We start from the raw sequence: 27,786 nt of genomic DNA, 5'->3' as shown, positions 1-27,786 counted from the left end.
AGGTGTTTCCTGAAGCTGGGAGAGTGGCAGCTGAGCCTGCAGGGCATTAATGAAAGCACCATCCCCAAGGTCCTGCAGTACTACAGCCACTCGACCGAGCATGACCGCAGCTGGTACAAGGTGAGCAAGGGGGTTTCCCCCAGCGTACATCGACTGACCAATCACATCGCACAAGTTCACCTCTCCCAGGGCAACCGGGTTGTCACTGTCTTCTGTGCCTTGAAGGATTCGTAATTCCTAGAATAGTGTCCCATTTAATGAGAACAAGGAAGTGCTTGAAAGAGTCTTTCCCAGGGAGGCTGAGAATATCCTTCCAAGAAATGTTTTTTTGATTAAGGGTATTCTGTATTGCATTTACTAAGTGGTACAGCATTTCCCCCCAAATATTTATTTTTGAGTCTCAATAATCCCACTGCTGACACCATTCTAGCACAAAGTTATGGAGAAGCAAAATGAAACACCAGGGTGTAGAAAATGAACTTCTCACACTCGGCACGTGAAGTAAGAGACCACTGTCACTCACGAAATGCGAACAGTCTTAACGCCTTGTGTCGTGACCCCGTGACCCCGTGACCCCGCTAGGCTTGGCACGCCTGGGCCGTGATGAACTTCGAAGCCGTCCTGCACTACAAGCACCAGAATCAGGGGAGGGACGACAAGAAGAAACTGCGCCACGCCAGCGGCGCCAGCGCCAACAGCGATGCCAGTAACAGCGACAGCGAGGCGGACAGCCCCGAGAACAGCCCCGTGCCCTCTCCCGGGCAGAAGAAGGTCAACGAGGTGAGACCCCCAGCGTGGAGTTGGGGGGGTCTTGGGATTTAGGTGACACTCAATAACAAGCCTGAGGAATAATGATAGTCCTTGACTTGCATCTCAAGGTGTCTTTTCTGTTTAACAAGGAATTTAGTGATCTTTTACTGTAAAAGTCAGAAGGGTCAGTGGCATTGTGTAATCGTAAAGAGCAGGCTAAAAAAATCAAGGACATTTTTTAATGTTTTTTTACGAATTGAATGCTGTTTAAGTAATTATCCTGTCTACATTTTTATCCTGTTTGTTCAGGATAGCCTGTTTTCTTTTTGATAGCTTTTTATTTTACCTGGACTGCCAGTTTGTCTGGTGCCAAGGAAATGTGTCTTAGAAAGTGACAGGATCAAGAGCTCAGGCACGACCTGAGCTAGCAGGGCATTTGGTCTTGGGTATACTGTGACTCAGAGTTTGTGGTATCTGTCTGCCCTCCAGGACCTGTCCAAGACTTTGCTGCTGTACACTGTCCCTGCTGTCCAGGGTTTCTTCCGCTCCATCGCTCTGTCTCGCGGTAACAACCTGCAGGACACACTCAGGTAGGCCCAGGTGAACCGACCTGTCCACTTCCTGTCCACTTCCTACACCTGACCAGGGCCTCCAGCAAACTGCCTGGGAGTACAAGTAGGGATGTTGTTTTTTTAAAGCTTCCAGATTAAACCTTTCAATACACAACTGAATATGCCAGATGGTTAAAATAAATTGTCTATATTTAAACTAATTAGAATGCTGTGGGTGATTTCAGGTTTTAGATTACCCGGAAATCATCGGTTCAGTTCTGATTATAACTAGTTTATGTTTAAATTACCAAAAGGATTACTTTGGTGTGTTTTTTTTTTTTACAATGTTAACTTTGGTATTAAATTGCGTTAAAATAATACAGCCCTTGCAGTTGAGTGTGGTGTGATTTGAACAGGGATTAACAGAGGAGACCGTCTCCCCGCTGACGCAGAGGCGCTGAAGTGATGGCGACACCTAGTGGCCAAACCTAACAACTGCCTAGTCAAGTGTCCGGCTGTGCCAATGGCGGGCACTTTGAGATCATAGTTTTACAAATTTGCTCTTGGGAAAAATACCCTGAATTCATGGGTTACTAAATGTAAAATCAATGTAGGTATCTTATAGTCAAGCCTAATATAAACGCTGCCTACTGCTTTTGTGAAAGGACATTGAGTCCTTTTCCGGAGTATGAGATTAAGATTAAAAAAGAATTAATTCTGAGAGCAGATCTCAGAGATCCTGATTTGGGAAGAGCAGATCAGAGATAATACTAACCTCCGTACAGGCTGGAGGCTACTGTTACACCCCCGTCTTATCAGCTTCTGTTTAATTTTCATTGTATTACTGATATAACCTCTCCTGCCCCTCCCACACAGGGTCCTGACCTTGTGGTTTGACTATGGACACTGGCCTGAGGTGAACGAGGCCCTGGTGGAGGGGATCAAGACCATTCAGATTGACACCTGGCTGCAGGTACCCGTCTCCTGCTCCCCCTGGGGCTCAGAGCACTGGCCCTCACTTGTGCTTCTGTGTTTCAGACTTTGCAGAATCTACTTGCATCTAAAGTGCCCTAACTGACGTTTTTAATCAGTTGAAATAAAAAAGGGAAGGTGAGCAACCTGCATCTTGCGAACAGAGATGCAACACCTTGAGAGTATCTGAGCAGCACTGGATATGAAATGTGAAGGGAAACGGGTTCTGGGAGTGTATTCCAGGTGTACCTGCCAAGCCCAGGGCACGTGGCTCTGCTGGGCACCATGCAGTCCTCACTGTGTCTTTCTTGACCTTGAAGAATTCTGCTTCCTCCCCCCTTCGTCTCAGGTCATCCCACAGCTGATCGCCCGGATTGACACCCCCCGCGCGCTGGTGGGACGCCTCATCCATCAGCTGCTCACGGACATCGGCCGGTACCACCCGCAGGTGAGGAGAGCCGCGGGCGGCTCTGATCGAGCCACTCGCTGTCCATCAGCACCCCTGCCTTGTCCATCAGGGTTACTGGAACTCGGGAACTGTGACTGCAGCTCCCACTGGCCTTGCTGCACCCCAGCACCAGGCTCAAAACATCATGGACACAGCCCCCAGCTCATTATTGTAAACAAGTGATCCAGAGCACAGCCAGTTTACGGCACAAGGTCTCTGTCATGAGCTGGTGCTGAGCTTATAGCACAACTACAAGTCTTCTGAAATTCCAAAGCTGTGTTTTTAATGGACCTAAAACCAACATCCACAGTAATTTGGTCTTTGTTTTTATTTATGCCCGTAGAGTCTTGAATGGTTGCTGTCAGAAAAATCAGGAATAAAAAAACGGAGGCTGGTAAAAACCGCCCCACTCCGAACTCAGTTCTGCTAACACTGCTGGTGCTCTGCCCTCTCCGCAGGCTCTGATTTACCCTCTGACTGTGGCCTCCAAGTCCACCACCACGGCCCGCCACAACGCCGCCAACAAGATCCTGAAGAACATGTGCGAGCACTGCAACACGCTGGTGCAGCAGGCCATAATGGTACAGGCAGACCTCCCTTCGTTACTGCTTTGTTACAGCAGCGATCAGATGTCGTCACGCTGTAGTTCAGGGTCTGAGCTGGATATGCAGCTAGGTTCAGAGCTTCGTTTTGATCTTCAGTGAGGGTTAGATTAGTTAAGGCTAGGGTTAGTGTTAGGGTTAGGGGTTAGGGTTAGATTTAGAGAAAGGGTTAGGGTTAGGGCTGACTTGGTGTCTGCCTGTGCTTCCTTTCTGAGCCAAAATGGTGACACAGGGTGAAACATAAGTCTAGAGATGCAAAGGAACAAGTAAAGGTTTATGCCATGCTGAAATGAAAAAAGACAATGTTTCAGCTGTGGAGTGTCACTCCTGAAGAAGACTCCATAGCCTAAACGTGTCTCTTTTCTTTTCAGCATGGAATAGACCTTTACTTGTTCCTTCGCAGCCTTTGAAACACTTGAGCCTTGTTAGGGTTAAGGCTGGAATCGGAGTCGAGGTTAAGACTGGAGGTAGGACTAGAATTGGGATCACCTGGAGTCGGGACCAGGTGTGGAGTTAGGGTGCTTTTAGACCTTAGCCCTTGTTGTTCGAGGTCTGTACTGCAGTTCTCAGCAGGTTGCATCCCCCTCGATGAAGGTAGTGCCTTTACACTCTGATCACCGTCCCCAAAAGCAGACTCTCTCTTCTATTTCTCCCTCGCTCTCCTCCAACGCGCCCAGGTAAGCGAGGAGCTGATCCGCGTGGCCATCCTCTGGCACGAGATGTGGCACGAGGGCCTGGAGGAGGCGTCCCGGCTGTATTTCGGGGAGCGCAACGTCAAGGGCATGTTTGCCGTGCTGGAGCCCCTGCACGCCATGATGGAGAGAGGACCGCAGACCCTGAAGGAGACCTCCTTCAACCAGGTGTGCCTGCTTTCCCTCCTGTTCTTTCTCCCAGTCGTGTGCTTTTCACCCTGTATTCGATCTCTCTAGTTTATATAATGGTACAGGCAGACCTCCCCGGTGCTCTGTCCCAGCGGCGATCACATATCTGCACTCTGCAGTTCAGGATTCTGGGTCAGAGCTTTACTCAAACCTCAGGCCTTTACTCTTACTTTGCTCAGGCCTTTCTCAGGCCTTGCTACTGCATCCCCCCACTTTTTGGGGGATTAGAGCACATGTTAGAGCACATGTCGCAGCAGTGAAAGCTCGTCAGCAGCAGAGATTTAAATAAGGGCCGCTGTGGCTGAGCCTGGACTGACGGCCGCTGTGTTGGCAGGCGTACGGACGAGACCTGATGGAGGCCCAGGACTGGTGCAGGAAGTACATGCGCTCTGGAAACGTGAAGGACCTGACCCAGGCCTGGGATCTCTATTACCATGTCTTCAGGAGGATCTCCAAGCAGCTACCTCAGGTGGGCTAGTGACGCCGGCAGTGTGCAGGGAACCTTTCAGGGTGTTTTAACACAGTTTATGCCCATACCTTTGTTATTTCTTGCTAGTTGTCCAACCTATGAGCTTTTACATTCAGTTTCAGAAAACAGAGGAGTGCAGTGCATCATGTCCTGGAAGCACGTAACTTTGAAAATCATTCTGTACATTAACACACATTCTGCCCATGTGGTTGTGCATATGCATATGTAATCCTACTTTTATGCAGGAATGCATTCAAATGTCTTTCATTTATATCCAGACTTCTTCAGGTCTGTCAGTTTGTATGCGTTTCCACTGCTTCTATTCCAGTACTGCATCCGTCTCCCTTGCTGACTTGATGTCTGGCTTTGCTTCCTTTCTGAGCCAAAGTGGTCACTCGGGGGAGAGATAAGAAGGCCTCAGTTTTCGTTTCTGTCATTCTTCCCTCTTCTCTTGTGTCCCCAGTTGACCTCCTTAGAGCTCCAGTACGTCTCCCCCAAACTGCTCATGTGCCGGGACCTGGAGCTGGCTGTGCCTGGAACCTATGACCCCAATCAGCCGATCATACGCATCCAGTCCATCGCGCCCTCTCTCCAAGTCATCACCTCCAAGCAGAGGCCCAGGAAACTGACCATCATGGGTGAGCCAGCAGCACAGCGTCTGCCACCCCAGAGTCGCGCTCTCATCCACAGGCTGCAGTGGATAAATTATCAGCCCCTTCACCGCTGGGAATTCCTCCACAAGGAGCCATTAATCATTAGCAGCGTTCCCACATTGCTTGTCTCAGGAGCGGAATGTGGGTCAGGATCTGCGTCTTCAGCACTGACCCCAGTATTAAACGGCTCTGTTCGTTGGAACAAGGTCCCATTCTTGCATTGAAACTCTAGTCAGGAACAGGAAGCCAAGTACTTCTCATTAAAATTGTAGTCTTTGCTTCAGTTTAAAATAAATGTTATTTCTTGCCACGTTCGTGCGAATGATTTTCAAATCGTCCAGGGGAAAGTTTAGGATGTTAAAAGCGTGCTGTATGACGGAAAGGATTGAGAAGCACAGCTCTAGAGCTTGATTTTTAAGTTAAACATTTTCACCTTCCCTGTGATTTTTGTGATTAGCAAGATGTTGTTTCAAAGTGAAAACCCCCTGATTTTAAGTTTTATTCGTACCAGTAAATTCAGATATGATTTTAATAACAATGGACTTGTGACTTAAGTGTAATCGTTTCTTTGTCTGTGGGAAGCCTAGTAGTTTTTTACAAGGATTTACAAGAGTGATTTTTGCACAAGGCTGTTGTATTCAGTGTGCAGTATAGGATGATATGTTTTTGGAACTGATGTTAATACCTAAACGTGAAATCACTGCTTGTCCATCCAGGAGTTTGTGAGGTAATGTGTAACTCAGCCCTTGAATGTGATTCCAGGAGTGAAACCCAGACTTTTTTAAATGACTTTACCATCCAGTTGGCAGCTTGCAGCAACTGCTTATGGGCAATAGGGGTCCTGGCTTTCTCTTGGTCAGGCCTTGCCTAACGAGGGCTGCTGCTGACCAGACACACCGTCTGTCGGCAAAGCCATTAGGATTTGATCCAAGCTGTCGCTTTTCCCCACTTTACAAGAATTCCTCTTCCTGAGCTCCTAACCCCTAACTAGGACTCAGGGAATAGAGTCATTGCTAAAGGATGATAAAGTTCAGCAGAAAAACTCTAGTTTGTAAATGTTCTTTATTCTTGTTTTTTGCCGTTTGAATGGGTTATTGGCCACAGAGATGACTGAGGACTGTGTTATTGAGAAGGCTCAAGGGTCTGTCTGTTTCGTTTATGGCTTGGCACAGTATGATATGTCATATAATTTCCCATCATTCCGGCTGCGCTGCCTTGTGTATACTCCCAGAGTCGTGGTCTCTTGTTGGGAATTGGGCTCACTTTGTCTCAAAGTGGCCAAGAAAATAAACACTGGCCTGTTCTCTGCTGCCCAGGGAGCAACGGGCACGAGTTCATGTTCCTGCTGAAGGGCCACGAGGACCTGCGGCAGGACGAGAGAGTGATGCAGCTCTTCGGACTGGTCAACACCCTGCTGGCCAATGACCCCGCGTCCCTGCGCAAGAACTTGAGGTGGGACCCTGTGTGTGGGACGTCCCCGCCACAGAGCAGGGGGGATCCCAGGACGCCAACGGGGTTTAAAACAAATCCCCTTTGTCTCTTTAAAAGACATTCTCGAGCCTATGCTCGAGGGTGAAAGGAGCATTTTTATTTTATTTTTTTTTCCAAACCAGTGCTGTCCCCTGCAGGATGTGAAGTATGTAAAGTATACAGTTTTAGAAAATCGGAAGTGGAAGGTTTTGAAGCTCACCCAGCCACTGAGCTCGGGTTGACGATTCTCGTTTTGTCTTAACTGAATTCAGTTTTAAGGTTTAGTGTTTTGTTTCCAGAATTCAGCAGTCGCAATACTTGCGTATCTCAGTCACCTCCTCACCCTGCACACAGGTGCATCATCTGAATAACCCAGAGAGTTGATAATATGTCATTTTTTTAAATTGTTACAGACGCATTCCCAAAAGTGAAGCATAAAAGGTGAAATGAAACTAAAATGTTTTGCTGCCCAATGCACGGACATGGGAGAACTGGGGATGTCCCGTGTCTCGGCCTGATTGTTGCTCTCCTGTCCCCCCGTCAGTATCCAGCGCTACGCGGTGATTCCTCTGTCCACCAACTCGGGACTGATTGGCTGGGTCCCGCACTGCGACACGCTGCACGCCCTGATCAGGGACTACCGGGAGAAGAAGAAGATTCTGCTCAACATTGAGCACCGCATCATGCTGAGAGTAAGAGAGGCAGGAGGAGAGGGAGAGAGAGGATGGGGGGGGGGGTGGGAACGGTGTGAAAAGTGGAGAGAGAGGCAGAGGAAAGGGATAGCGAGGGAAACAATGGCCGGATGAGCAGAGAGAAGTGGATCCGAGAGAGGTTGGTCAGCACACAGACTCAAGGGTCAACAGTAACCAATATTACGCCTGCTCCTGTAGAAGAAGGAGCCTGAGGAAAGGATGTCTTCCTCAATTAAATTGCTTGGTGATTTCGGGATGTTGTGCCGTTTGATGCAATAAGCCAGTCGGGATATCTGTGGTTATGCTGTGGAACGTAACCAACATATTACTGTAGGCTGATTTATGTAGGAATAATTCTTTCCCTTCAGTTTAGAAACAAGAGTTATTTATGTTGCATTTGACACTATATAAAATGACGTCTGTTTATATTCAATAAATGTAGGCGAATGTAGTTGATGAGCTGGTTCTTATTGTGTCTGTCCAGATGGCTCCGGACTATGACCACCTGACGCTCATGGAGAAGGTGGAGGTGTTTGAGCACGCGGTCAACAACACAGCTGGAGATGACCTGTCCAAGCTGCTCTGGCTGAAGAGCCCCAGCTCTGAGGTCAGCTCTTCCCCCGGCAACTGTGCAGGGCAGCTTCAGAACGGGCATTATTATAATAATAAACTATTTTATATAGCGCTTTTAAAGGTGGCTTCTCAAAGCGCATTACAGAATGAGAACAACAATAAATAAAAAGAATACACAAGATAAAACACAATATAGAGAGGAGACCGTGGATGGTGTTACTAGGAAAAGCAGAGGGGTGAAGAATGGAACCTGTTAAGTAAAGGCTCTTCTAAAGAAGAAGGTTTCAAGTCTGGATTTGAAGGAGTTTAGAGAAGGTGACTCTCTGATATCCTTGGGCAGAGAGTTCCAGAGCTTGGGGGCATAACAGGAGAAGGCCCTGTCACCCATACAATGTAGACGGGCTTGGGGGAATGTTAGGAGACCAGAATTAGAAGAGCGAAGGTTGTGAGGTGGAGAGTAAGGCGATAATAGTTCATACAGGTACTGAGGTGCCAAGCCATGCAGAGCCTTATAGGTGAGCATGAGGATTTTAAAGTCCACATGGAATTTGACAGGAAGCCAGTGCAAGGACTCCAGGTTAGGAGTCATGTGATCACTTGCACTAGACCTGGTCAGGATCCTGGCTGCTGAATTAGTACAGGAACCAGAAGACACAAGTGAAAACTATGCGGCAGTGCTTTTAAAACGAAGAATAGAACATTTATTTACCCAGAGTGCTGCAGGAGTGTATAACCCAGCCCTTATGGTTAAGGCCGATACTTTGGTTCCGTGTCGAGAAGTGGCTGCAGAAGATCTTGAAGTAATTAACTGCTAATGACCAAAAGGCCTAGCTGGGCTGAATGGCCTCCTCCGGTTTATGACCGTTACCGTGTTCTTATTTACCATAAACAGTGATCGACCTGTCACACCCTCCACCCGATAAATATATTTGACTTCACTATGGTAAGATGCTGTTGTGGAAAAGTTTTGCCCATCCTGTGTGGTAGGTTTCTGTTTTTCGTAACTTGTCTCTTTTCACTTTTCAGGTGTGGTTTGACAGACGAACTAACTACACCCGTTCTCTGGCCGTGATGTCAATGGTGGGCTACATCCTGGGACTTGGAGACAGGTAGGTGTATACTCGTCACGTGACTTTCAGACATTCTGATTAATTATTTACTGACCTTGAATCTGTCATTCTGGAACAAAGTGGTTATTGTAAATTAGTGTTGTTAATCGTTAATTAGCTAATCCATATATTGGTTGTCTGGGTTTTTGTTTTACCTGTTGGGGATCCACAGCTCTGTCCTTGTCTGTTCCTCCATGTTGTGTGGTGTTACAGACCCTGGCCCACCTCTGGTTTAAGTGGAGGCTCACCTGTCCCTCAAGAGGAGCTGGGGGTGGGGCTTGGGGGAATTGAACCTGGCTCCTATGATGTGGCACTGTAGTCTTGTCTTAGTCTGTGGGGGTATCATTGTCTGTGTCAGTACACAGCCTACATGATGGTAGACCTCATTATTGAAACTGCTTGTAGAGATTTCCTTAAATAAACTGCAGTTTATTATTTTTGTTTGAATGTATTTTTGCATGAGATTGCTTTTATTAAATGGTCAATTTTTTGCATTATTCTTTTGTCCGGCCTGTACGTGTTTTATGACTTCTGCATGCAGCCCTGGACTTACTGCTGGGTTCGTTAGTCATAGTATGGCTTTGCATTCAGTCGAGCGCGTGCCTGAACTTCGCCCAGTGGAACCAGCACAGATACAAGGCTAGAGTTACTCCTGTTGCAATGGCATATTAAAGCAAAGACATGATGCCATTACTATCCCCTTAAACATAATCCCCAGGCATCCCTCCAACCTGATGCTGGACAGACTGAGTGGGAAGATCCTCCACATCGACTTTGGCGACTGTTTTGAGGTGGGTTTGTGAATGATTTTCGTTACTCCGCAGAGCGCAAAGTGATAGGAAGAGGTGGAGAGATGATATGGGAAGGACCCACTGTTGGCAGTGTAGGCGTTGTGTCTGCTGGGGAAGAGAAGAGCTCTTTCCTGCAAGGAACAGAGTGAAGGAGATATTAACGCTAACGTGTTGCTGTGGTTGACAGGTCGCCATGACCAGAGAGAAATTCCCGGAGAAAATTCCTTTCAGGCTGACCAGGATGCTTACTAATGCTATGGAGGTGAGCGGGTGTATTTAGGGGGGGGGAAATGGTTAAAAAAATCTTTATAGTGCAAAATAAATGAATGTTACACAGTAACAACTGTGTTGTGCGTGCACTGATGTTGATGGCACCATGCAGAGAGGTCAATAAGAAAACCAGGGTGCTGTTAGAAGCAGGACTGGTGAGTCCAGGGATGCGGGCCAGCCCGTGCTCTGGGGTCTCAGGGTGTTCCGCTCCGTGTTTGCCGTCCAGGTGACGGGCCTGGATGGGAACTACAGGATCACGTGTCACACGGTGATGGAGGTGCTGCGGGAGCACAGGGACAGCGTCATGGCCGTGCTGGAGGCCTTCGTCTACGACCCCCTGCTCAACTGGAGGCTCATGGACAGTAAGGGACCCGCAGCTCAGGCCCCGGGGCCAACCGGTCCGCCAGCCTGACTACCCACAGAAAACATCCTCTTTAAATCTTTATCATGGGAGCGTTCAGGAAATTGTAGTCTTCTGTGTGTCTTTTATGTGTTGCCTATCATAAAGTACACATGCTTTTAGCCATAGTTGCATCTTAAATTTAACTGTGTGAGAACTTCTCATTTCTGGTAGTAGCCTGTGCATGACCTCTTGCACCAGTACCACCTTGAACTCGCTCACAGCTCTTCGGTTCTGTCCACAGCGAACACAAAAGGGAATAAGCGATCCAGGACGAGGACCGACTCCTACACCGCGGGGCAGTCCGTAGGTGAGCACGAGGGCTGGGAGGGGTGGCACTGTAGCAGAGAGGTTGGTCTCAGGACGTGTTCAATTGGGATGTTACCTGGTGAATATGGTGGGCAATCAGTACATGGCTCTGCACTCACTCTCAGCCTTCTGAGGACTAGAGGGAGAATATTAAATTGGTTTGCTTGTGCCTCTGCTCTGTAGCAAGCCTACTGAAGGAAAGCAAACTTTTTTTAAGGCCATATCATGGGCTCCTTGGATATGGGTGTTTATGGCGATGAATCATTAGGTGATCAAATCTATGTAATTAAAAGTGTCAAATTTAAATCAAAGGATATTATGTTAAAACTGTAAAAATGTATCATTGAGAATATTGTTATAGAATAGATATTGTTGCTTTGGAATCTGTCCAGAGAAGAGCAACCAGAGACCTTCTGGGACTTGAGGGACTGAACTGTCCTCCACTGGCAGTCTGAAGGAACTGAATCTCTTTCATGTGCAACAGAAAAGACCGTGGGGGGATCTGATAGAAATGTTCAAGGTTTTCAAAGGCACTGACCCAATCAAACCATTTAAAAACTAAGAACAAGGAGGAATGTTTTTACTCAAAGAGTAAAGCAAGCTACCCAGCCAGGTTATGGAGCCTGACTTCTTTCAAGTAACAGTTGGATGAGATCTTTGGAACAAGAAGAAACTTCATGTCAAACGAGCCATGGTGGTCAGTTGATTGAACTCTTATTTCTAGCTTTCCCTAAGAAGGATCTGCATTCCAGAGTGGGAGAATCCAAATGGGGTGTAGGGTGCAGAAACGGTCAGAATAACGTCTTCATACCGAAAAAAAAAATATTCTATGCTTTCTTTCATTTTCAGAAGCCCTGGAGGGAATTGAGCTTGGTGAAACGACACACAAGAAGCCAGGAACCACAGTGCCTGAATCCATTCACTCCTTCAGTGAGTTCAGACTCGCAGGAATACCGGCGTGTCTGCTATCTGGTCATAGACCATAGAGCTTGAGAAAAGATTGTTCCCAAGAAGAGACAAGCTTCTCTTTTTCAATTCTTACCACAGATGCGTGGATCAGAAAACCAAAACAACAGTGAACGTTTCAGTTTGCCTTTGCCTGTCTTCTGTCTTAAAAAAACATTTCCATTTCTAACACCACAAATTGAATTGTTCATTGATAGCACATGAAGAAAGACCTTTTGTCAACAGCGTGACAGAAGGTAGGAGAAGGAACACAATACTGGCATTCTTTAACTTAATAGAATGCAGAAAATGTCCTACTTTATTTGGCTGAACCAACTTCCTTTTGTCAAACATTTCAATGCATTTTCCAAAACATTCAGCAAGATAATGGGGACACATGTTTTTGAGAACTGAATCTAAAATGTTTTCTCCCTTTCAGTTGGAGATGGCCTAGTGCAGCCTGAAGCCCTGAACAAAAAAGCTATTCAAATCATCAACAGAGTCAGAGACAAATTGACCGGTGAGTACAGCACAGTCAAAATGCCATCAAAGCTTGGAACAATCAGGCTTAGACATTGGTGAACAAACTTGTTTTCCAACAATGTGGGTGAAGTACTATATGAGTGTATCTCTTAAACAGGAACTCCCCATCTGGGAATAAAACAACTTATCTTTAAAATATTACATGAGAAAAGCACAGCCCAGAAAATCCACAGAGATTTTTTCATTTTTAGGAAATATTTGTTCAGTCATGTAGTCTGAAGGGTGACACCACCTCACATGAATAAAAGCCTGGAAGCTGTTTATTCATGTGAGGGACATCCATGGTCTACATCTGTACAGCTTTGTTCTTGCACTCTAGAACAGCTGTTTCGCAGCAACAACTTTGACCAAAATTAATGATAAAGTGGACACACATTGAAAAACAAAAAAAATGATGTTGCATTGAAATTGATATTAAAGGTTTTAAATAAGTACTTAGCCCTCATCCCCACTTTGATATGACACATAGATTAAAATGAATTACTCGCTGTTCCTGGAGTCCTGAAGGATGGCTTCTGATGCTTCCCTGCTTGTCCCCTCTCAGGTCGGGATTTCTCCCACGATGAGACTCTGGACGTCCCAACTCAAGTGGAGCTCCTAATCAAGCAAGCGACCTCCCACGAGAATCTGTGCCAATGCTATATTGGATGGTGAGCACTATTGGTGCCTACATGAATCCCCAGTTGACAGATTGGGGTGTGGTTCTTCAGATATGTCCAGACAACAGCTTGTCACTGTAGGAGAACGATAGATGATGTAGGCAAGAAGGGTTCGGCCAGGGTGGTAAATATACCAAATATACCAAAGCAAACTAAAGGATTGTTGTGTAATACTGTGTCTGGGGATTAGGAGTTCTGCCCTTCTGTAGACAGAGGTGAAGCCTACAAAAGGTTAAGACTGGGATTCCGACGAGGAGTTAGGTTTTGTTTTATTGGGATTTTTTTGTACTGAAAGAATTTGTATTTCTGCAGAAAAAGCAAGCTGACACATCAAATCTCCCCTTGAACAAAAGGAAATCTGCAATCTGAGGCATCTGACTTGTTTTTCCTTTTCTCCTCCTACAGGTGTCCATTTTGGTAGCAGAGCTCCTACATCTTTTTCTCTCTACACCGTTCACTAACACTTGGCGCCATGCCGATCACCACAAAACAGACTCCGCAGTTCCAGACATGGAGACGTATAGCAGTGTTAATGGCACATTTTGAAAGCCCTGAACGCAATTTAAACCTAAACTGAACTCAAATGAGGTTACTGCTGTGGACTTGGAATGTTGTGAAATGCCACTTGCGTACTGTTAAAATGAGTTAAATATAAACTAAATTTAATTTAATTTACTCACCATAAACTTTTGAATTAATATCAGTCTGCTGTAATGTACTGTAAGTTTTCTTTGGCAATAAATAGTAGATAAAAAAAGACATTTGCATACTCTGTGTGTTCCTTTGTTAAAAAAATGTATTACTGAATTGTAACTTTAAAAAGTAAATGCGTTTCATATGAATACTATTGGGTTGACTTTTCTTCAATCTTGTACTTTTGCATTGGTTGGCCAAATGTAGATTTGAAAGCAAAAGCAGCTTTATCCAATATGTAATTTAAATAAATCACCTAACACGAAATAAATGAGAAGGGACATTACCCCCACTGTCCTGATAAAGTTGCATTGTAGGCTTTATGTGGTAAACCTATTTCTGAACCTCATAGCGATGTCTGTTGTGTATCGAATCTGCTGGTGTCGAATCGTTGTCTCGTTTTACTCAAAAAGAGTGCTGCTCTAGAGTGGTGGCGGCGGAGGAGCACTTTGAAATGAAAGTTTTATATAAATACAAGGGATTATTATTGTTATCATACTTTGATTAGGTACTGTTGGTCTTATTATTTATTATTTTCTTCGGCCATGCCGCCCGGTTCCTCCCCCTCCCCTAAGAGGAGTCCACGTCTCGCGTGACTTTAACATTTTCAAGATGGCAGCGTCCACGAGCAGGAGTGGCAGAGGCAAGGGAAATAATATTTCTCCGACAAACGAAGAGGCAGAGGGCGAAAAACCAGAACTTTTGCCCGGCTTTAAGGATGCCGATTCATTTGTGAAGGTTTGTGGACGAATTATTGGTGAATACCCCCGGTCATTCTCGTATAAAGGCCTGTGGGTGAATAAGGGTTCACGAGTGGCGTGTTTACCAGCTCAGCTGTAAACGGTGTAATTAATAAAAAAAGACGGTGTGATTAAGGTGCAGAGTAGTCACGCTTTATAAGGCTCTATGAGTGATGGCTACCGTTTTTTAAGTATTATACCACAAGGTGCAGATTTTTATCTCCGTGCGTTCCCCCTAAAAATGCAACGAGCTTTGCTGTTAACGTGGAAATGTCTGGTTTTACCTTTCCCGACGTTTTAAGAAGTACCATTAAAAAAGTGTGCAAAATCCACAGTGTGATATGCTCGATAAGAAGCACTGCCGTTGTGGAGTATAAACCTTAAATTGTACGAGCATACGCATCTGTATCGTGTTTCGGTTGTTTAGTTTCAATTGGTTTTTGACTGGCTGCTCTTGACAAGTGGCTCTTTGAATCTGTTTTACAGCACGGCTTGGGAACTGTAGTAGCGGCCACGAAAGCTTCTGCAAATCTGCCGCAGGCTGGGGACGAATTCGACTTCTACCGGAGCTTTCCCGGATTCCAGGAGTTCTGCGAAACGCAGGGAGAAAGACTTTTGCAATGGTAGGCAGTTATAGTAAATGTGATTCAGTATGTAACATAAAAAGCATTGAATGGATGCTGGTGAAATTAATAACTGTATCGTTTAGATCCTGTGTAAAAGCGACTTCATGCGTGTACAGTCCTAGGAGTTCTTTCTAGCTACGTCAGTAGCTGATCTGGTAGTAGTGAAGTGCTGTTTAGATCAGTCAGATTTTTACTAGTTTGTCTGAAGCTCTCTCTGTGTTATTAGTTTTATTTGCATTATCAGCTTATGCATGCATGCATATAATTGTGTACATGAATTCATACATGAAAATATACAGAGACATTGTAAATCTCTGAAGTGTTTCTAGTGTCTTTAAGATTGCTTGTGACGATGTAATGGATGTATTTGCAGTATGAGTCAACTGATGCAGTACCATGGCTGCAAATCTCACATGAGAGATCGCAACAAAGTGACTGGCCTGGAGGAGAGATTCGACTTGCTGGTTGACTCCAATGATGTCATACTGGAGAGAGTGGTACAGTATAATCTTTTTCCTGGACAGCCTTTTCAATGTAAAACCAGGTCCAGAATGGTAGAAGGCTTAGGGCTCTGGTCTGCCCAAAAGGTCATGGGTCTCACTCCTTTGAACGAGAGTCCAAACTTTAAAACTGAGAACCGTTTACAAAAACAGTAATCGTTTTGGATAAAAAGCAACTATCAGATTAATCAAAGCAGCTCGAAGGGCAGAGATAGTTTTAAAAGCTGTAACACTGTTGCACTGACTTTTTGGTTGCTAAGATTTTGTCCGTCATTGTGTTTTGTTGGGAGTGTGCTGTAAAATGAGACAATAAAGGCTGAATTGGTAAAAAAGCCGTTCAAGAGCAGTATAAAGCACACAAAAACAAATTGGCACCCTTCACCAACCAGGTTTGTTAAACCAGCATTTTGGTTACTAAACTATAACTTGTATTGCAAATCTTGAGGAGCCCTGCTTAAAGCTGATTCTGAGTTGATGTATAATTCTTTTAATGCATATTCTTCTCAAACCCTTGATATATCTAACTTGTCATGATTGGCTTTAAATTATATCTGTTGTTGTTTTTGCAGGGAATACTACTGGATGAGGCTTCAGGAGTGAACAGGAACCAGCAGCCCATCTTACCAGCTGGTATTCAGCCTCCAAAGACCATCGTATCTAGCTGGAACCGCAAGGTAAGACCGCTCATGGCTAACCATGAACTCACGAAGCCAATTCACAGGCTTCAGGTGTTGGATAAATCGGAACTTCTATCAATCTGTAAATTCCATACTCCTGGCTTCCCACAGTAGACCCCTTCCATCTCCGTTTTGGAAAGCCATTGTAGGGTTCGGAATTCCCAATTCACAGTCTGTCTGGCTTTAGAAAAGTGGATGTCTCGTGCTTACCTTTGTTTTTTCATAACTTGCTCTGTTTAATAGCATCCAGCAAAAGTCCCTTGTCTCTTGATTCCTAGAGCAGGGATTCCAGCAAGGCGGCCAAGTCTGAGACATTTCGCCTTCTGCACGCAAAAAACATTCAGCGTCCTCAGCTGAAGTTTCGGGAGAAGGTCGACAATTCTAACACACCCTTCGTCCCCAAGATCTTCGTCAAACCCAACGCGCTGAAATCCCTTCCAACGTGTAAGTTGGTCCCAAGCGTCTTTGACCTTGCAAATGTCATCTGGAAAAGGAATTTGTATGAGGCAATGCAGGTATGATGATCAGTCTTTGACATTGTAGGTCTGATTCTTTTTACTCGTTTGTCTTTTTAAGATTTTACAGACCAAAAAATCCGCAAGGAGAGGCCTGAAGATCTGGATGTGCCTCCAGCACTGGCAGATTTTATCCACCAGCAGAGAACACAGCAGCATCTAGATGACATGTGAGAGAGCCAGTGGTTATTGGATATATATACCATTGTAAAATAAAACAAGTGTACCGTGGAGTGGACTTTATCGTGTCTTGTATTGCTTTAAGGCATTTGCCTAAAACTAACCAGTTAAGTCTAAGAGGAGTTGATTGTAATGCTCTTATTTGTAACCTTTATATTGTATTGCTTGGAATCTGCCACACAACTTATATACTTTCTTGAAATCAAAATGTTTTCTTCTAAAAGCCTGGGTAAATGTTTAATTACCCTTCTTTCACTATGGTAGAGGGTAGCACCTCACTACTAGCCGTGATTGAAGGATGGGAGTCCTCATCAGTCTGTATCTGCAGTAATTGTTTGCACTGGGGTGCAATTTATTGTTTCACTGGTGAAGTTCTGAAGAACATGCAGAATAGTATTCGTTCACTGACTTTCTATTCTTTTTAGCAAGGCATTTGTAGGTCTTTTATAATTGAAATGCATGTCCCTAAGATTTGAATGTGAAGTCAGATCTCTGAGACTTATCTTTCTATCTGCAGGTTTGCTCACCCATATCAGTATGAGCTGGACCATTTTACTGTGCCAGAGAATTTGCTTTCCAAGCCAGAACCCCAAGTAGGTGTTGTAGACTCCCTTATGTATCTTTTATTGTAATGCAAGGGTTTTGTAGAAACATGTCAGTTCTCATTGCTGTTTTCCAGATGTATAAACCGCTGGCAGAAACAAATTGCCAATTTATCAACTCGCTGGAGGACCTGGTTGAACTGAATGAAAAACTGGCCAAGTGCTCTGAGTTTGCGGTGGATCTGGAGGTTTGTTTTAAAGCCAGTTGCCCTTTTCTGTGTTTTGTACCTAGACATATGTGACCTGAGCTCCCAGAACACGGCCCTTCAAAGTTAATTCTGAAGTGCGGATTTTTATTTCAGCACGTTCCCTCCTTTAATATAGCTTGATTTTTCTCAGGCCATCTTATCCATCCATCCATCTGTTCATTTTCTAGACCACTTTACCACAGTACAGGGTTTTGGGGAGAGCTGGAGCCTGACCTTTCAACTGCGAGCTCAGGACAGGATGCACCCTGGATGGGGCAGCAGTCCATTGCAGGACACACACACACCCCCACCAGGGAAAACCCATGTCAACCTGGGGAGAACATACAATCTCCACACACATAGTACAACGGGAAATGAACCCAGAGCCCCAGCAATGCAAGGCAGGTAACCACGGTGCCACCATGCCACCTGGGGTCATCGTGTGAAGTAATAATAATTTGGCAGCATTAAAATTTAAAACAGCGTTCATGTCTAATGGCTGTTGCTTTTATGTGGTGGGAGAGTCCACTGTACACCTTGCAGATATTATTAAAAGCCTTCCTAAAAAACGAAATTGCTCCATCCATTCCGCCTGATCACGTATTGTTTCCTTCAGCACCATTCCTACAGGAGTTTCCTGGGATTGACCTGTCTGATGCAGATCTCGACCAGAGACGAAGATTTCATTATTGATACATTGGAGTTGCGCAGTGAGATGTACATCCTCAATGAGACCTTCACAGATCCCTCCATCGTTAAGGTCTGTGTAGGAATGCTCCGCCATTGGCACTACCGTTTAAGTTACAACAGGACTTGGAATTATGGGAATGCTTGGCATAAGCAAGTTTTTTATTGCAGAAGCTAATTGGGGGTCCTTTGAGGACTGACTTGAGGAACAGTTTTTTCCCTGAAGGGGTGTGGGGTTCTGGAAAAAACTGCATAACCATGTTGTTGAAGCTGCTTCCTTGATGTCTGTCAAAACTTTGATGAGAGTCTTGGGACTAATGAGCTTTCAACAATTAAATGATGAGCTGAATGGCCACCTCTCATTTCTAACCTCAGGCTACGGTTATAATGTTTCATATGGAAGCTTATTAGTCCCACAGAGGAAGTTTTTTTTTTTGATCGTTTAAACAAACCTTTTTTGCATTATTGCAAGGTAACATTGTTAACGCGTAATGCATTCATAAACAGTAGTGCCTACTGTATTAATATCTAATTGTAATTATATCACACTCAAAATGTGCTAAAGTTAGATACAATACTATCTTGTTTGAATGCAGAGCATATTTTCTCCATGATGCTATTAAGCTTCTGTAGTTTCAGTTGTATAAAACAATATAAAGCTCAGCTAAAGTCTTGTAAAGATATTTACGTAATAGGGATAATATAATTTGGTTGATTTGTTTTTTAAGGGATTCAACAAGGAAGGAGCCTGTTTGTATTTTTTGTGGTTGGTAGGTGTGTTGAGGGTTGGTTTCTAACATGGTCCTTAAAGTGGTGTCTTTGCTTTGTTTCTTCAAGGTTTTTCATGGCGCTGACTCGGATATTGAGTGGCTACAGAAGGATTTTGGGCTGTATGTTGTGAACATGTTTGACACTCACCAGGCTGCGCGTGTGCTCAACCTAGGCAGGCATTCCCTGGACCACCTGTTAAAGCTGTACTGTGGCGTCGATTCTGACAAACAGTACCAGCTGGCAGACTGGCGAATAAGGTAATTCCAGGTCCTCAGTGTTCTCTTCCCATGCTTTGAAATTGCAGCACTCTGCGTTTTTTTTTCTGTGCAAGACCAGTGAAAAACGGGGTGCTGCAAGCCCGGGTGCCATTAGTGTGGTTCTGTGTTTCCAGACCGCTGCCGGAAGAGATGTTCCAGTACGCCCGTGCAGACACCCATTACCTGCTGTATGTGTATGACCGCCTGTGCAAGGAGCTGTATGAGTGTGGCAACGAGCAGCCGGCCCTCTTGCAGATGGTCTGGCAGAAGAGCAGGGACGTTGCACTCAAGGTAGAGTGCTTACAGTATTCATGAAAGATTCATTTTAGGTCACTCTACACTTTGAAGCAGGGCTAATTTTAATGCCATCTCCCGTTTGCTTAGAAAAAGTAGTTCTGTTTTTCCTTTCGCTGAGAGTTATCTTAATTTTTTCAGCCTTGCGTTTGGTGCTTTCTCGTCCCTCTGACATTGACAGTTTAGCGTTATCCGCGGTTCTTGAAGCGTGCGCAGGTTTATCTTGGTTTGTTTTGTGTGCGTTCTTTGACCCACACCACGCGAAGCTCGGCGCAGCGTGTAACAGGCCTTACTTGACCCGCTACAGAAATACACCAAGCCCATCTTCACGGAGGAGTCGTACCTGGAGCTGTACAGGAAGCAGAAGCGGATGTTCAATGTGCAGCAGCTGGCAGCCTTGCGCCTCTTGTACGCCTGGAGGGACAAGCTGGCCCGACAAGAAGACGAGAGCACGGGGTACAGGAGCGCTTTTTTCCACAGGCGATGAAGGGCACCGCCCTGTGCTCCTGGCATCAGCGTGTGCCGGGGCCACTGCCTGTCCACATGGCAAGCCTTCAGGGCATCCATCCTCTGCTTTTTCTTTATTAGGATTTTAAACCAGATTTGTCTCGGTTGATGAATCTGTTGGTGGTTGAGAACCTGTTGGTGACCTTGCTGGCTGCGTGCAAAAGCATAATGGAGTCGGCTGAATTGTTTTAGTCATGTGCTTTGCAGTAATGCACTGGGATGAAATTAATATTATTTTTTTAATCCTTTGAGCACATGTTTTGTTCTTTGATCGTGTTCGCAGAAAAAAAGGTGCTGGTCCAGCCGTACGAATGTTCATTAGTTTTAGAACCTGTTTTGTTTCAGCACCTTCAGATCAAGCCTGCAAACACATCACATAATACATTTCTGTCTTTCTGTCCCATCTTCTGTGTCCCAGGTATGTCTTGCCTAACCACATGCTGATTAAAATTTCAGAAGAGCTGCCAAGGTAAGTCTGATCAGATCTTCTGTGTTTGTCGTTTTCCACCATTATATTATTATTAATTTGATTCCAGGAAACGATAAAGCACAGTTCAGTAGCCCACTTCTAATACTCTCAACAAAATAAAAAAAGTGGTGCAGGGGGGAAGAATGATTTTGTGAAACCAAGAATAAAGCTAGATTGCACATTAAAGGCTTCAGTCGAAAGCTGGGTCTAAACAGATTTTGAAAGAGTTTAAGTCTTGCTGCCCTGCTACATGAGACGTTTCCACAGTCACAGTGCTGTGCATGAGAAGACTGCATGGAAGCCAAAAGTGCAGATCCTGGAGCTTGATTTTTGCTCACGTAATAAGTATGTAAAATTAATCTGGAGACAGACCATTTCATGCTTTATGTGAACAGAACAAATTCTGAAAGCCCTTAAATAAAAACAAAAATGATTTGTAGGTGAATTGAATAAATCTAGCCTGTTCAGGCAGTCAGAATCCCCTCCTGTCAAGGGGGGAACTGTCTCAGATGTGTGATTAGTGATCTTGTTCTAAGTGAGTATTTGCGATGGAAGCACAGGCGTCGTGTTGGCATCGGGGTTGTTCACTGGCCTCGCTTTGTTTCCCAGAGAACCCCAGGGCATCATTGCCTGCTGCAACCCGGTGCCGCCTCTGGTTCGCCAGCAGGTGAATGAGCTGCACCTACTGGTGCAGCAGGCCCGGGAGACGCCCCTGCTCAAGGTAAGAACCTGCCCTCTACACAAGCACACTGCCCGTGTCGGACATCAGCTCGTACGGGACCTCGTGGTCTCATGTTTCCATAGTTTACCGTGCCGATAAGAGAAATCCAAATCGTCAGCATCATGTGTGTTCGCTCGGTTGTCTTGGTGTGCACTTTCCTCATTTTTGTACAGAACAATGTACTTGGCTATTAAAACTTTCAATTATCATCAAGGCTTGTTTTTAAACGTCGGCCAGCCTGACCGTTTAATAGACCGTGTAATGACTAAAATGCTTTGAAAGACGTGCCGTCTGAAAAATTTATTCTCGGCGTAGCCTGTGAAGTTTTTTTTTTGGTAGTTGTTCTTTCTGTGCTTTGTCATGCCGTAGTTTATTTAATATGCTTATGTACGTTTAAAAATGTTTTCCCCCCCCTTCAGACAGAACCTGTGACTTCAGAAAAGAAAAAAGGATTTACTCTCAAGAGAAAGGTCTGTTGAGTTTTTCTTCTGATTGTGGTAAGATTTATGGGTGGTGAAAATTAAGACTGAACTGTCATTGTTATGCGATAATTGGATAATTCTCCAATTTAGCATCTAAAATATGTAATTGTATAAGCCTGCGTTAATATGGAGCAAAATGATTTAATGTTCCTTTTTGTCCTCATCTGACGTTTGGGTTTCTTGTTCTTTCATGTGCTGAACAGTCCAAGAACGTGTTGTTTGGCCCTCATGACGATTCTCATGTCTCTGAGGATGACTTCCCAGATTTCACCTCCCATGGTAAGACACTTTCTCACTCCGCTGGGTTTCAGAGCTCATGAGCGGTTCTGCCCATCTCAGTCCTGTTTGTCTTCTACAGGAGCTCCAGTGAAGCAAGGGGCGCTGTTCTCTGAGGAGACGGGAGCTTCTGACGATTGGAGCTCTCTGCTTGCTTCCGCCAAGATCACCATCTTTGAAGTAAGGCCCTTTAAATGAAAAGTGTGCCGTGGGCGATGTTGTGGAAAATATTTCATCAGAAGAGCAGGAGCGTGGTTTCAGTTTTAATCGAGCCCAATAAGTACAGCAACTTGGCACCCTGCGCTGCAAGGATTGACCAACTCTTACATGCGGTGGTTCTGTGGCTAAGGAGCTGTGCCTGTGGCTGGAAGGTTTGCCGGTTCGTATCCCGCAACCGGCAGAGGAATCCTACTCCATTGGGCCCTTAACCCCATCTGCTCCAGGGGCACCGTATAAATGGCTGACCCTGCGCTCTGGCGCCAGGCTTCTCTGTCCCCACCTTAGTCTCTCGTGGAGAGCAAGCTGGGGTATGCGAAAAGACAAATTCCTAATACAAGAAACTGTATATGGCCAATCAAGTGATCTTATCTTATCTCTCTTATACAGTACAGGCTTAGAAAGAAGTTTGTTCAATTCAATTTCAATTCAGGGTGCTTTATTAGCATCACCGGTACAATCAGTGTTGCCAAAGCAAATAGAAATAATAAAATTAACACAAAATAAAAGTAAAATAAAATCTACAGACATATTCCAGACATTTACAACAAAGACGTATCATAAAATATTTACATATACTGTAAACATATTGAGCATTATTGGGAGACAGACACTGTTCCTCAGGCTGTGACAGGAGATCACACACTGGGCTGCCAGCTCAACTGAGTTTCTCACATTGAGTGCTATTGTCCTATTCAATATGTAATTACGTCTTTTTACGATGTTTGTGTTGGTCTTGTCCTTTGATATGTAACAGAAGTCTCGCACTTTGAGTGTCCTGTTCTTTGAAATGAGATTCAAGTCTTTAACACCTTATAGAAGGAAATGACTTGCTGCAGTAGTTAAAAGGGGCTTTATTCTGTCTTAACATGCCTTTTGGTAAAGGAACAATGAATAGATCCCAGCAATCACTCTGATACCTTCCATAATCTGGTTAAATAGTAACTTTTAGTGCTGGGTATTTGTAATATATAAAATATACAACAAATATATTAAATTTATATATGTGTGTATATATAATATACAGCAGTTGCAGATTTTTTCATTCTTTCATTATGGGTCATGATTGTAAAAACCTTTCAATTGCAAAATTATTTCATAAGTGCTGTATCCTCAACAAAACTTTTTGGGGTATTTGAGGTATATTACTCTTTTATCTTTTCACCAGCATCTGATAAGACAAGCAAACAGATATTCAAATACAAATTCCATTGATCCTCTAAAATAGGTTGAAAATGTTTCCTTCCAGCACTCTGGCACAGACCCGGAGAAGAGTGGTTATCTCACCGTCGCTCAGCAGAAGGCTCACAGTATACTGGCGTCGTTTGAAAATCCCTTCAGAATGGTAACTTGCTGTGGTGTTTTTTTTTTTAAACTAGTTACTTGAACTGTCGCTTTTATACAAGTTATATTTGTTTCTTCTTTTCATCAATTCTTTCTTTTTCCTGCTCCAGTACTTGCCTTCTAAGGATAATAACATCCACCTCTCGGAAAACGCCAAGTACGACCCTTCATCAAAAGTGTACGAGGTATGTGGAAGTGGCAGTGTAGTGCTGTAGTCAGGTGACGATGCATTTTTGTCCAGAGCCCCAGAAATCTTAAGTATGAAAGGCAACTAATTGGCATTTTTTAATGACTGCATATGTTAGTGTAAGTCTGCGTTTTTATCAGTTTACGTATGTGTTGGCCTACCTGTGCTCAGAGCTATAAACTGTGGCTTAAACTATATTTTATATGATTTTCTCATGCTTCTAAAGTAATATGATGCCAGCAGAGTTTTATTTTTCTTAAAACGGTTTTTGCATTGCAAAATATTGTATGTCCCCCCCCCCTCCCCCCTTCTGGTACTGGATTATAAAACATTTTCTTCTGTCCTGGTTTGTGTGCGTTAGATCAGCAACAGGTGGAAGCTCTTAAGCCAGGAGCAGCAGAAGAAGGATGCAGAGGCAAAAGAAGAGGCAAGGAAGAAGGCCCGAGAAGCAGCCCAGAAAGCTGCAGGTACACACCCAGCATGAGGGAGGAAAGCCCTGCTGTCCTCTGTATTGTTAATCATGACGAGGTTAATGTTCTCCTGTTACACACAGCTCACTGAGCCAATAGATCCCTTGTGTAGAAGTGCCTAAAAGGCCTTCTAATCTGTGCACTGCAGCATTGAAGCCTTGTGTATCGATCTCGGCAGGCTATGCCTAATCTGTACTGAGGTGGGAAGACTTTAAAGGATCGGCCAGGTTGCTGCTGTGACTTGGTCATTAAATGTAGGAGTTTTAGCTCTGCCGTCCCCGTTAAATTTAATTGAGGGCTGCCCCACCTCTCTCAAGTCGGGGTACTGCTTCAGTGATAAATTTCGTGCGTCCCTTCCTTTGTGAGCTTTTTGATTGCAAAGCACTGCATAGATGCAAGAAATTAGTTATATGTATTTAATAAAATATCTGGGATCAGGACAAATGTCTTATTGACTTGGAGCTCCTTTCAGATGGTCGTCTTCATGTAAGAGACCATATTAGCCTTGAAGGGACTTTACCTAGTGCTAAAATTTAATTTTCTAGTATGCTCATTTCAATTCACGACTACACACTATAAAGTTGTATAGATTAAAACTGATCTAAATGGCAAAGCCAGGTCAAAAAATATTATGCAGTAGGACTGTTTGCCGTCCCCTTGACTAAACCCTTCTGTTTATGTCTCATTGGCCACTTCACATTCTGAATTCTGTTCTGCTTTTCAGAAGAGAGGAAGAAAGCACAGAAAAATTACAAAGAATCTCTTCAAAATGTTGTGACTGTTCGTCAGCAAGCGGTGGTGAGTGGTAATTTTTATCTTCTTGAAATCCAGAAGCATTTTGTGCCTGCAAGCTTGATAAACTGAAGAGTGTAAAGGTGTGACTTTTTAGATGTGAGACTTCTTAGTTGCTACCACTTCTTACTGTCCTTGAAAGAATCGTAAAAAGTGGTCAACAGCACAGCTTTTCATGTTTTTCCTCCTGCAGCCAAGAATCCCTCTAAAACCTCTTCGGTCTACTTCCAGTAAACCATCAGGAACAATAACATTAAATCACCCTGAGGCGATCATTGTAATTGTTTCTGCAAGTCTTAATAAGCTGGTAATCTTGGATTTGAGGGTAATTGTCTCTTGAGACATTTCTCCGCTGTCCAGAACTACGGAGACCATCCGTGCTAGAGTATTACATCAAATTTAATCAAAATCTCAAATATATATATATATAAATCCTGATGTATGAAAAAGCAGTTGCACACAGGGAAGCTCAGCTCCTCTTTTCCTGTCCTCAGATGGCAGCGGCTGAGCAGGAAGGGAAGAAACGTCAGCCGAATCCCAGCGAGTCCGGTGCGGAGATTCCCAAACCCGAGAGGAAGCGGCCCAAAGCCACTGAGCAGCCAGCGCAGCAGGGTGCTCCTGTACCGGCCGACTTCAAGCCCTTCGACTACAGCAAGTCGGATTTCAAAGTCTTTGCCGGTATGGCTCTTTCAGTGTATGTTTGAAGTCGCACATGAACCGTTCGATCCTAATTTATACTGGAACGGTCTGTCTTTTTTAGTCCTCACCTTTAAAAAAAATTGGTGTCAACAGACATATTCATGGTTGTCATGAACGATTTGTTTTTAGTTTCTAATGGACATCAAAAATGTAATTGACCCAGTCATCCATGAAGGTATTGAATGCTGTGCATTGGACGTGTAAGTTGTAAAGGAGGAAACAAAAACGTTTTCACCAGTATCCACATATCGGTAATACTGTTTTTACTAATTGACTTGTAAAATAAATCATTTAAACGTGTGTGCTTCCTGCATCCCAACATCAAGCTTCAAAACAAGGTGATCAGAATCACTTATAACTCCCAAGACGTGGGAGAAGATAACAGTATTTATCATGCCTTTGATGTTAGTGTAGTTGGCAGCTCTCAATGACACCTCTTGTGAGGATGAGATTTAATATTTGCCTCCTTTTCGTTGGGCTGTTCCTAATGGATTTTTGGAATTCTGTGTAGTATGGATAGATACTCTGATTTTGCTTGCAGGAAATGCTTGTGGTGGGCAGTATCGATGTTAACCCAGAGCTGTGCCAGACGCGTTTTAGAATGTGAGCTTATGTTTTCCCCACTGTTTCTCTACATTTTATGAGGTGCTGATGAGATTTGCATGTACTCTGGTTGTTTCAGGAGGTAAATCCAAGGAAAGCACACAGTTTGATCCGAACAAGCAAGCTCAGGAGCCCAAACGAAAGGTAAAACATTTCTTTATCGTGTTCTGTGTTCAGTATAATTGCATTTGCTTTATAGGTCAGTAGAAGCCGTTACAGTTTACTGTTTCTATTTTGGTTTCTGAAAATGCCTTTGATAGGTTCCAGCTAGATGCACAATTCATTTCAATTTATTTTCACCTTTAAATTTGTCAATTTCTCGAGAATTGTATTTTAAGAGAATCTCGCAACTATACAGTATCCTGGATGGGAATTTCAAATCAGAAGGCATTAACCTTTAAACACATTTCACCAGAGACGCTAGGAAAAAATTACATGGAGAAGGAACAGAGGGAAAGAAGTCTTTATTGTGCCTCTTGTCTTTAGGTTTAAGGCACTATGATTCACATTTTGTTGCTGTGTGTAATTCTGCTTTAGAGGAGGTGGTCTCCAAAGGGTAATAATTGTATCACACTGAAACCTGTTTCAGAAAAACCCCAAAGGGCACAGGATGAATTCTGCAGGGAACAAAAGCATGTCTTACCTGGCGGGCAAGTCGGAGAGGTAACGATGGACTCCGAAAAAACCTTTTTGTGGTAGTCTTTCATCTAATTGTGCTCTTATAACGTGTTCATTTTTTTTTCTTCACAGAGGATTTAGGCACAATTGGCCTAAGAGATAAGACAACGAAGACCATATTGTACTGGAAGTAACAGGCCTTGGATGTTGGTCTGTGGCTTTGATTATTCCGGACAGTTTCTTGGATACTGATATTCGTATAGTTATAGTAAAAAAAGCTTCTTGGGGGAGCTGTAAGCTTTTTCATATTTATACATTTTGAATTTGTACATGACTTGGTTTTAAACTGACCATTACTTACCGGTTGACCAACAGCCAATTGCGTCCATCTCTGGTTATGGATATCTCTTAACTGTTCAAAAGAGAGGTGGTCTCTTCTGGTTGTTCTGGTGTTCATGACATGTTTTTGGTAAGGAATGACTCCCGTTACTTCACTGTTTTCACAGATGTTTTTAAAATAAATTTGACAACGGGATCCCCAGTGGTTTATTGTGTCTTTGTTAGGAACATTGACCCTTCTTCTGT

General features: G+C 44.1%; 2 protein-coding genes across 4 annotated transcripts in view; both read left to right on the top strand.

Annotated features, from left to right (window-relative positions):
- Positions 1-13,846, top strand: part of mtor (mechanistic target of rapamycin kinase) — a 97,950-nt gene extending 84,104 nt beyond the window's left edge. For all 3 annotated transcript variants that reach the window (XM_015337039.2, XM_069183917.1, XM_006642082.3), the window contains 21 exons: positions 3-120; positions 583-780; positions 1,240-1,340; positions 2,178-2,274; positions 2,623-2,721; positions 3,180-3,302; positions 4,001-4,183; positions 4,539-4,673; positions 5,137-5,311; positions 6,643-6,778; positions 7,341-7,488; positions 7,973-8,095; positions 9,088-9,170; positions 9,889-9,961; positions 10,149-10,223; positions 10,458-10,593; positions 10,876-10,941; positions 11,790-11,870; positions 12,325-12,405; positions 12,973-13,078; positions 13,493-13,846. In XM_015337039.2, the coding sequence (XP_015192525.2) occupies positions 3-120; positions 583-780; positions 1,240-1,340; positions 2,178-2,274; positions 2,623-2,721; positions 3,180-3,302; positions 4,001-4,183; positions 4,539-4,673; positions 5,137-5,311; positions 6,643-6,778; positions 7,341-7,488; positions 7,973-8,095; positions 9,088-9,170; positions 9,889-9,961; positions 10,149-10,223; positions 10,458-10,593; positions 10,876-10,941; positions 11,790-11,870; positions 12,325-12,405; positions 12,973-13,078; positions 13,493-13,508 (2,353 nt within the window). In that variant the 3' untranslated portion in view covers positions 13,509-13,846. The remainder of the gene's footprint in view (positions 1-2; positions 121-582; positions 781-1,239; positions 1,341-2,177; positions 2,275-2,622; positions 2,722-3,179; positions 3,303-4,000; positions 4,184-4,538; positions 4,674-5,136; positions 5,312-6,642; positions 6,779-7,340; positions 7,489-7,972; positions 8,096-9,087; positions 9,171-9,888; positions 9,962-10,148; positions 10,224-10,457; positions 10,594-10,875; positions 10,942-11,789; positions 11,871-12,324; positions 12,406-12,972; positions 13,079-13,492) is intronic.
- A 349-nt stretch (positions 13,847-14,195) lies between these two features.
- exosc10 (exosome component 10) lies at positions 14,196-27,736 on the top strand. Its single transcript, XM_015337040.2, has 25 exons — positions 14,196-14,518; positions 15,007-15,143; positions 15,520-15,643; positions 16,216-16,320; positions 16,602-16,767; positions 16,900-17,008; positions 17,536-17,611; positions 17,698-17,808; positions 18,425-18,568; positions 19,333-19,523; positions 19,658-19,814; positions 20,125-20,273; positions 20,743-20,793; positions 21,403-21,514; positions 21,934-21,984; positions 22,200-22,275; positions 22,355-22,452; positions 23,738-23,833; positions 23,943-24,017; positions 24,381-24,486; positions 25,214-25,287; positions 25,776-25,959; positions 26,663-26,727; positions 27,173-27,246; positions 27,334-27,736. Exons 1-25 carry the CDS (start codon positions 14,393-14,395, stop codon positions 27,362-27,364), a joined length of 2,688 nt encoding a protein of 895 aa, XP_015192526.2. The 5' UTR covers positions 14,196-14,392; the 3' UTR covers positions 27,365-27,736.
- Positions 27,737-27,786: the final 50 nt, after the last annotated feature.

Source organism: Lepisosteus oculatus, chromosome 25 (assembly GCF_040954835.1).
Source record: "Lepisosteus oculatus isolate fLepOcu1 chromosome 25, fLepOcu1.hap2, whole genome shotgun sequence".
Classification (NCBI taxonomy): domain Eukaryota; kingdom Metazoa; phylum Chordata; class Actinopteri; order Semionotiformes; family Lepisosteidae; genus Lepisosteus; species Lepisosteus oculatus.
Note: the sequence above shows the minus strand (reverse complement) of the source record. Positions and strands in the feature narration are given on the sequence as shown.